At 42.6% G+C, this 9286-nt stretch overlaps 1 protein-coding gene across 1 annotated transcript in view; it reads right to left on the minus strand.

Annotated features, from left to right (window-relative positions):
- Positions 1–9286, minus strand: part of SNX9 (sorting nexin 9) — a 114840-nt gene that overhangs the window by 40795 nt on the left and 64759 nt on the right. Inside the window, exons 5-6 of the mRNA XM_012806739.2 lie at positions 6937–7102; positions 3087–3237 (exon numbers count right to left, since the gene is read on the minus strand). Coding sequence (XP_012662193.1) covers positions 3087–3237; positions 6937–7102 — 317 coding nt within the window. The remainder of the gene's footprint in view (positions 1–3086; positions 3238–6936; positions 7103–9286) is intronic.

Raw genomic sequence — 9286 nt, forward strand, 5'->3', positions numbered from 1 at the left:
TGTCTCAAAAAAAAAAAAAAAAAATAAACAGGAGAAAACAAGAAAGCAAAATATCTAAACTGGGAAAAGGAATCTTATTTCTACCAAGTTCCAGCTACGTTACTTCTAATCCTATTCACACACCAAGTGAAGGCCAAGGTGATGCTCTCAGGGGCCTGCACCTTCTTTTCCTGCGTTGCCATCACCGGACTTCCCTCCAGTCCCTTCCCCTAGATGGTCCTTCAAGCAAAACTCATCTGAGAGAGCAAAGGGGAGATCTAGAGCAAACGGTTTTGGGCCTGAACCCAACCCACCCCTCAGGGGCCTCAGGAGCCTCAATCTCCTCTGGGAACGATAAGACCAGATGACCTACCTCTGAAGATGGTAAGGGAATTAAATGAAAAGACTTCTGTGAACAGCCTAACATGTATTTGGTGCGTTGAAATTCTTGGTAATTATGTCATCATCTCTTTGAAACATTCCTGCAGCCTCAGCCAGAGCTGTCTTGCTTCCTCAGCACTCTGGGCGTATTTTTGTGATACGATTTATTGACACATTATAGCAGACCAGGAGCACTTTAGAGAAAGCATTTGTATTTTCAGGATCTACATGGGCTCTGGGAGCATGGGAAATGCTCAGTGAATTGATGGACTAACCTGGATACTTTTATTAAAGAACTTACACTACTGTGGGGATTGTACACTATGCTAACTCCTTGACCAGACTTTTGGGTGTTCTTACAAACCACAGAAAAACGCCAAGGCTGACTATGCACACCCAGTTAATATTCACTGAACAGCAATGTGGTTTATTATTTGACCATTATCAAGACGCATTCTTGCAATGCTCAAGCATATTTATACTTCTGATATCCTTTCCTAGTATGATGCTTGGTTCCACAGAATCCAAGTGTCATATAAAATGGATTAGTTACTGAAAAAGTGTTAATATTTATACTGTAAAAACTTTACAACTGTTACAAGTAAGTGACCTATTTGTACGTTAATCTAGTTAAATAAAAATAAACAGGGTCTCAAATTGTTCCCAGCACTACAGAAAGACAGAAAAGCCTCAAAAGTACAGGTTCAAGTTAGGACTGCTCTAATTTAGTTTCAACATACAATGACATTTTAGAGCAGAAAGAATCCTGAAAGCCAACCTCTTTGCTTTAGGTAAGATGAAGAAACTGAAGTTCAAGCAGGTAACTAAACTTGCTTAAGATTGTGCAAACCAGAGAGAGAGAACAGAGGAGAGGCAAGCCCTGGGCACTAGCGTCAAAGACCAGGCGGCAGCCAGAAACCTCACTCGTCAGCTGCGAAAATGCAGCCGCTCATTTCTGTTTCTACTTCCTTGTTTTCAAAGTAGGACTGAGAAACAAATTACATTTAAATATATTTTACATTTAGGTTTCAAGAACCCTTGACTGTCATATATATCACCACTGATCACACTGAAACTTCAAGTTTGACTCTCTGGAATCAGACCCAGTTGACTAATTTCATTACATGGGCACTTGAGCAGGAAAGTACATACAGAGGAAACTGGGAAGAGGGATAAAAACCAGACAGCCAAAAGATAACTCATTTATATTTTTTCCTTGAAATTATAATAATTTATTTAAGTCAATATATCCAATGTATTATCATTCAATGTGATCAGTATCTTTTTTCTTCTCTTTAGGTTGCTTCAAATGTTTCTATTTTTATTTCAGAGTATTATAGGAGCACACATACTTTGTTTATATTATTTTCATTTGTACATTTTAAGTCAAGGCTATCAGTGTTCCTTTCACTCAGAATATATGTATTACACTAGTTAGGTGTGAGAAATCATTTAATCATCTGAAGCTATTTAAGCTTCCTTTGGAGAGCCGGTAGGGCTTATTAAATTAGATCTAGGCATATGGCATCATGTCTAAATATATATCGCATGTTTTCAATTTTTTTCCAAACATAGATTAACATTCTTTGATACCTGCCTTGAATCATAAACTGGGAACACTGAGAAAAAACACTAGTAATTTCAGAAAATAAACTGTTTTGAACATAATTCTGGAAAAAGAATCCTTAAAGATTCTTATGAAAGTCACAAATTTTATCTCCTTTAAGCCACATTGATGTAACTACAGACTTATCGAGCACTCGCTCCCAGAGTCTCTTACAGCGCCAGCTGCATACTCTTTTTCACTCTTTCCAGCACAATCTCCCGTTAAGTACATTAAAACTTGCTTTTAGGCTGAGCGTAGTGGCTTACTACGCCTGTAAGCCTAAAACTCTAGGAGGCTGAGGCAGGTGAGCTGCTTGAGCTCAGGAGTTTGAGATCAGCCTGAGCAAGAGTGAGACCCCATCTCTATTAAAATAGAAAAAATTAGCTGGGCATTGTGGCAGACACCTGCAGTTCCAGCTACTTGGGGAGCTGAGGCATGAGGATCTTTTGAGCCCCAAAGTTTGAGGTTGCTGTGAGCTATGATGATGCCACAGCACTCTATCCAGGGCAACTGAGTAAAACGCTTTCTCAAACAAAACAAAACAAACAAACACCTTTTTTTTTAATCTAAGAGAAATCCAAGTGCAAACAAAGATCTTAAGCATGTTAGGCACAGTCGCTGGGAATATGTGCTCTGGAGGCTGAGGGACTGGAACACCGACTGGAAACACCACTGGTGTGAACCTGGGGGTCACTAAGCTCTCTAGGTATTAGTTTTTCCCATAATAAAACAGGGACTCTATGAGGATTACATGAGAATGCAAACAAACCACTATGTACAATGCCCGGTCCCCGAGGACTGACAAAACAGTAAACCATTTAAAAGAGTTTTAATATTATCATTTTTAGCTTTCTGTGATATTAGCAATGAACTCTTAATACGTCAGAGTTGATAAAGGTAAAGTAATAAAAACATAGAATAAATATTTCACTTATTAACCTCGTAAAACAAAAATTATTTTTAAATAAAAAAATACACTTCTCAGCTAAGACGCAAATGAAAAAGACCAAATCATACCCAAGCCCTAGGAGATCACCGCAAAGAGACAAAGCTAACTTCTCTCTGTTTTATCTCTACTCTACACACAGGTTTCGGATCCCCCTCCTGCCTGTAAACTTACTTGTTAAGTGGCAGCTTCATGGAAGACGCACCAGGGCGAATGTTCCCTCGCTGACTGCCTCCTGCTTCAGAAGATTCTGAATCCTTAAAGTAAGGAGAGGAGGACTTGGGGTCGTCCCAGTCTTCATCCCAGTCATCATCATCACCAGTTGCTAGAGGTGAAAACAGATCATCATCAGTAAAAAAGGAAAGATTTAAAAAAGGAAACTGCTTAATTTCCTGATAGTAACTATTACTGGGCTAATCCATACTTTAAAAAATGGGGGAAAGGGTATAGTATAGGAGTACAATACAGACAGTAAGAGTACAGTCAATTTTAAGGCTTGAACTATGGATTCTTTTCCTGCAAAAGACACATGAGAAACAACTCAGAGAGGCTGTCAGAACCGCTGAGTTTTGTCAAGGGCACTGAGAAGACACAGTGGGAAAGGACAGTCTCTTCAGTAAATGGTGGTGGGAAAATCACCCACATACAAAGAATAAAACGGGACCCTAATGTTGTATCATATGCAAAAACTAACTCGAAATAGATTAAAGACCTAATTTAAGACCTGAAATCATAAAACTCCTAGAAGGAACCAAGAGAAAAAGCTCCTTGACACTGGCCTTGGCAATGATTTTTTGAACATCATACCAAAAACTCAGGCAACAACAACAAAAATAACAATGGGACTACATCAAACTAAAAAGCTTCCATACAGCAATGGAAACAATCAACAAAATGAAAAGACAGCCTACAGACTGGGAGAAAGTATCTGTTAACTGTATGTCTGATAAGGGGTTAATATCCAAGATATATAAGGAAATCACATAACTCAATAGCAAAAAACCACAGATCAATTAAAAATTGACAAAGAACCTGAATAAATATTTTACCAAAGAAGACACAATGGCCAACAGGTATTTGAAAAGGTGCTTATCATCACTAATCATTAGGGAAGCACAAAGGAAAGCGGGAGGAACTATCACCTCCCACCTGTGAAGATGCTCGCATCAAACAGCAAGCGGTAACGTGTGCGGCAGAGAAAAGGGGACCCTGGCATGCTTTTGATGGGAATGTAAATTGGTAAAGCCATTATGGAAAGCAATGTGGAAGCCCCCCTCCCCCCCAAAATAAAACTAGAACTACCAGCTGACCCAATAACCCCTGTTCTGGGTTTATACAGCCGTGCTCCCAGGTCCAAACGCAGCATTGTTTGCAACAGCTGAGACGTGGAATCAACCTAAGTGTTGACGGGGGAGTGAATATAGAAACTGTACGTGCACGAAGATGGGTACTACTCAGGACTAAAAAGAGAGCCTGCCATCTGGGGCAACATGGGCGAAACTGGAGAACAGTTTAAAAATAAGCCAGACAGAGAAGGAAAAAATACCACATTTCTCACTTATATGAGGAATTGTAAAAAAGTAGAACTTACAGAAGCAAATAATAGAATAGCGGTTACCAGGGGCAGAGAAAGGGGAGACTGGGGAGATGCAGGCCAAAGGGCTCCAAGTCGCAGTTATGCAGAACGAGGAAGTCTGGAGAGGCCTGCAGTTCACAATGCCGTAATGCTGCCTCGGGACTGGAGATGCTCAGAGAACAGATGCAGCTGCTCTTACCGCCCCCCCCACACACACACAGAGTTGGCGTATGTATGTCAACTGCTTGACTGCAGTAATCATTTCGCTGTGCCTATTTACATTACACCATCATACTGTACATTTTAAATACACACTTTTTATTTAAAAGGGCTGTCAGCCCAAATAATTTCAGATAAATGCAGACTATAAAAATGTTAATGTTGGGGTGGTGCCTGCGGCTCAAAGGAGGAGGGCTCCAGCCCCATTTGCTGGAGGTAGGTGGTGGGTTCAAACCCAGCCCTGCCCATAAACTGCAAAAAAAAAAGTTAATGTTACATGAGAAAAGGCCTTCTAGAGAGCTTTACCCTGACAAATCTAGACTTACAAACTTACTACTAAGCAGAACAAATTCCCCTTTAAATCGAGAAGCTTGGGGAGGACAAAAGGGATGACAGATCTTCGAAAAGCAATTGCTGGACCTTAGTAAGAAGGAGAGAGAAGGACAACGGGGGAACACAGGAAAGCAGGGCTGGGGGGAGGAAGAAAAGGGGAAAGAGAAACCTCAGCGCAAAGAACTAAGCCATCAGAAAGACCTGGGCCACGTTGTCAGGATCTGGACGTTGGCAGCCTCACCTCCTGTTCCCATGAACCCACAACTTCTGGGCCCTCTGGACTGCCAGCTCCTGCCTATGGCTGTTAGCTCTGAGCCAGCACCTGCGCTCTCATCTGGCTCTGCGCACGACGTCTGTGCCATTTACAACAGACATTCACTCGGTGGCCCTATGCGCTCACAGAGGAGACAGGATCCAGGAATCATAAAAACATAACAGGCAGAATAAATACCCTTTTGTTTGATTTCAAAACAGACATAAATACCCTTTCATTCCTGAAATAGTCGCCTTCTATAACTTTCTCTTCTGCCTTAGTATTTTTATTAGCCCAGAAGTCAAACAGTTAAACAAATGTGTCAGTTGCTGAGGTGCTACAGTGAGAAGGTGACATAGAATGGAGACTGCCAGTGTGTCTCTGCAAGTATGGGGATCAGAACACCAGCTGAGCTTCCCTGCAAAAGCAGCATCCAAGGGGAGGCAGGCGGGCGCAGGGGCTGCCCCCTGAGAGACGGTGCCTTCCAGGCTCCGCAGCTCCCACCACTCGCTCTGCTCTTCTGCTCTTGATCTGGTCCCTTCCAGCACCTGGATCTGTGACTCCTAGACAGGTAACTGCAACTATACTGAAGCGTGTAACGAATGACGATTTACATTCGGATCCCAGTTTGCTATTAGTGAGTAAAAGCAAACGGGAATAGTTCTTCTGAACAATATCTCTTTTCAACACAATGGCCAATATGATACTGTGAAAGAAGAATTAGATATTTGGGCTCAGTGTCCGTAGCACAGGGGTTACGGCACCGGCCACATCCCTGAGGATGGCAGGTTCAAACCCAGCCCGGGCCTGCTAAACAACAACAAAGAATTAGGTATTTATTCTCTGCCCCCAGTTCCTGGCACAGAGCCCCTAAGACCCTTGTAATTTCCCAAGCCATAGGGGTGCTGGGTACATCTTTGGTTCTCATATTTGGTCTCTGACCCCAGTTCATAATCGGAACGCCTAATCTGTAGAATGTTCTGGGTGACAGGAGTATCTTTTGTTCTAAGGAAGTGACTCTTGATGGGCTTGTAGATGATGGCTGGTCACCAGAAAGACCAAGCCATGATTAGAAGCTTGGAACTTTCAGCCCCAGCCCCATCCTCAGGAAGAGAAGAGGGGCTGAAGACTGAGTTAGTAATGGATCCTGCCTCTGTGATAAAGCTGCCATAACAGCAGGGTCAGGCAGTTTCTGGGCTGGTGACTGTGTGGAGGTGCTGGAGGGTGGCGGTCCTTGGAGAAGGTAGGGAAGCTCCATCCCCTTCCCAATACCTTGCCCTGTGCATTTGTTCATTTGGCTGTTTATTTGTATCCTTTAAATTATCCTTTGTAAGAAATTGGCAATATTAAGTGAAGTGTGTCCCTGAGTTCTGTAAGCTACTCTAGCAAATAAATTGAACCCAAAAGGGGTGTTATGGGGACGCCCTGGATCTGACCCTAGGTAGGCAGTGAAGGATGAAGACCCCCCAGCAGGCCTCTGCTGGAGAACAGCCTGATCTGCAGGGACAACTCTCCCCACCTGGTGTTTTGGTCACAGAAGTGTTCTGTGTTGTGCTGAGTGTGGAGTAGCAAACACCACTGGTTCTTCCCTGTCTCTCACACCTGTCACTTACGGGTGGGCGGGGCAGGAGCCCTCTCCTCACCTGGACCCTGGTAGGCCTGGGGGTGGCCGAAGGCAGCGTCCCAGTTGTTGGGAGTGTTCTTCTGGGCACCAGCCCCGTCTGGCTTGGCCACCCAGCCATCTGAGCTCTCCCAGTTCCCAGATTTGGAGGCACTCCAGGCTGACCAGGGGTCGCTGCTACTGCCGACCTGTTGGGTGGGGGAAGGAAAAGGAATGTTGGTGACTTCTGGAAACCGTGATCCAATTCAGCTATTAATTGGCATAGTTATTTAATACAATCGAAGTGTGAAGAAAAACAAAAGCATTTAAAACAATTTTAAATTTAAACAATTTTTCCCAAACATACAGAAAGGACAAAAAGCACATCAACTTCATTTCACTGTTACTATTTTGTCCTGTCTGGTTAGGAACTTTGAAAACGGTAACAAAGGACACAGCTAAGACCCTCTCTCTGCTTCTACTAACTACTTTTAGGAGCTATGTATTCATTCCCACATGTTTTCAAACTTCCACTGCATATGACACATTCATAAACAACTGTTTTATATCTTTAAAGTGACCTGAACAATGTCACACTATACATATCTCTTTGCAAGTTGTTTTTTCACTCAAGACTGTTTTTGAGATCATACAAATTGATAAGAACTTGTTTCGTCGACCTTAACTGCTTCAGGGCCATCTGTTGTATTTTAAAGTAGATTTTTGTTTTTATTTGAAAATACATACTCAGTTAAAAAAAAAAATAGAATAAGAGGATATGCAATTTAAAAAATATGCCCACTCCCTCAGGAGGTTAGTCACTTTCTCAAAGACAACTACGACTGTTAAAAGACAAAAATTTCTTTATTTTTTTTTTTTTTTTTGAGACAGAGCCTCAAGCTATCCCCCTGGGTAGAGTGCCATGGCATTACAGCTCACAGCAACCTCCAACTCCTGGGCTCAAGCGAGTCTCCTGCCTCCGCCTCCCAAGTAGCTGGGACCACAGGCGCCCGCCACAACGCCCGGCTATTTTTTGGTTGCAGCCGTCATTGTTGTTTGGCGGGTCCAGGCTGGGGATTCGAACCCGCCACCTTAGGTGTACGTGGCTGGCGCCTTAGCCAGTTGAGCTATAGGCGCCGAGCCCAAAAGACACAAATTTTCAACAAATTTAGCTATAGCCATCTAACTGGCTTTTGTTCATGCTTCCTGAATCTGGGCAGCCTCCATTCTGCAAACCAAGATGAGCTTCCACTGGGCAACAGCAGAACACTGGGTTTTATAAGGCGGGAATAAGGAAAAAGAACAACAGGAAAAAAGCTGATTGGTTAACATCAGGTTACTGCAGGTTACTTTTTGGTAAGGGTTAAGGCAGAGGGGAATTCCTTGTCATGCTGACTCAGGTAGACTGGAATGTCCTGTTTTCAGCAAAAAATGGGTCTGTTTCGGGGCCTGTTTGCTTCCTTGAGCCTTCAGTGGATTACATGGCACTTACAGGAGTGACTGCACTCTGGTTTGCTCTGGTGTGTGGCGCTAGTGCAGGAGCTCCAAAACACGGTCTCCCCAAATCTTCGGGAACGTCACTCATAAACTTCTCATACGTGCTTAACTGAAACATCCCACGCACAGAGATCCTTTCTGTTTTTAAACATGTGTGTGGGCCCAAATTATATTTTCTGCTCTGTACTTTTTTTTTCCTCCTAAGAGTGTAAAACATTTTCCAAGGTACGTCAGTACATACGGACGTTCTTTTACATGTTTCCATAGAATTCCATTATATTTATTTCTCATAATTGAACCTGCATATGCTAATGTTAATATTTCCTATTTTTAGTATTTTAGAACTGTAGACAATACTGCAATCTGAAAGATTATGTGTGAAATTTCTGTGTGAAATTCCCAGAAGAAAAATTGCTGGGTTAAAGAGATCATGTATTTAGAACTGACAGATTTCGTCAAGCTGCTTTTCAGAGGTTTTAGTTACATTCCTGCAATACATGCTCAGGGGTTTCACCTTGCATAAAAAGGAGCTTTTTGTTCTAAAATTGTTTTTAAAATATTTTTTCTCCCATCATGCCTTTGAGTGATTTTATAGTTTGATGATTAATACTGTAAATAACATTTTGGAACAGGCAATACATGGCACCCAATCTCAAGGAACATTGTGACAGGAGTACAGGAACCCTACCGCCACGTCCATCCCCACCCCGAGGCAAGCACGGTTGGGGGCAGGGGTTGGTTTTTTGTTAGTTTGATTTTTTTTTTTTTGACATTTAAATCTATCTGGAACTTAACTTGGTATAAGAAATAATACTTCTTGGCTCGGCGCCTATAGCTCAACCGGCTAAGGCGCCAGCCACGTACACCTAAGGTGGCGGGTTCGAATCCCCAGCCCG

The sequence above is a fragment of the Otolemur garnettii genome, unplaced genomic scaffold (genome assembly GCF_000181295.1).
Source record: "Otolemur garnettii isolate 467f Iridium unplaced genomic scaffold, OtoGar3 scaffold00056, whole genome shotgun sequence".
NCBI lineage: Eukaryota > Metazoa > Chordata > Mammalia > Primates > Galagidae > Otolemur > Otolemur garnettii.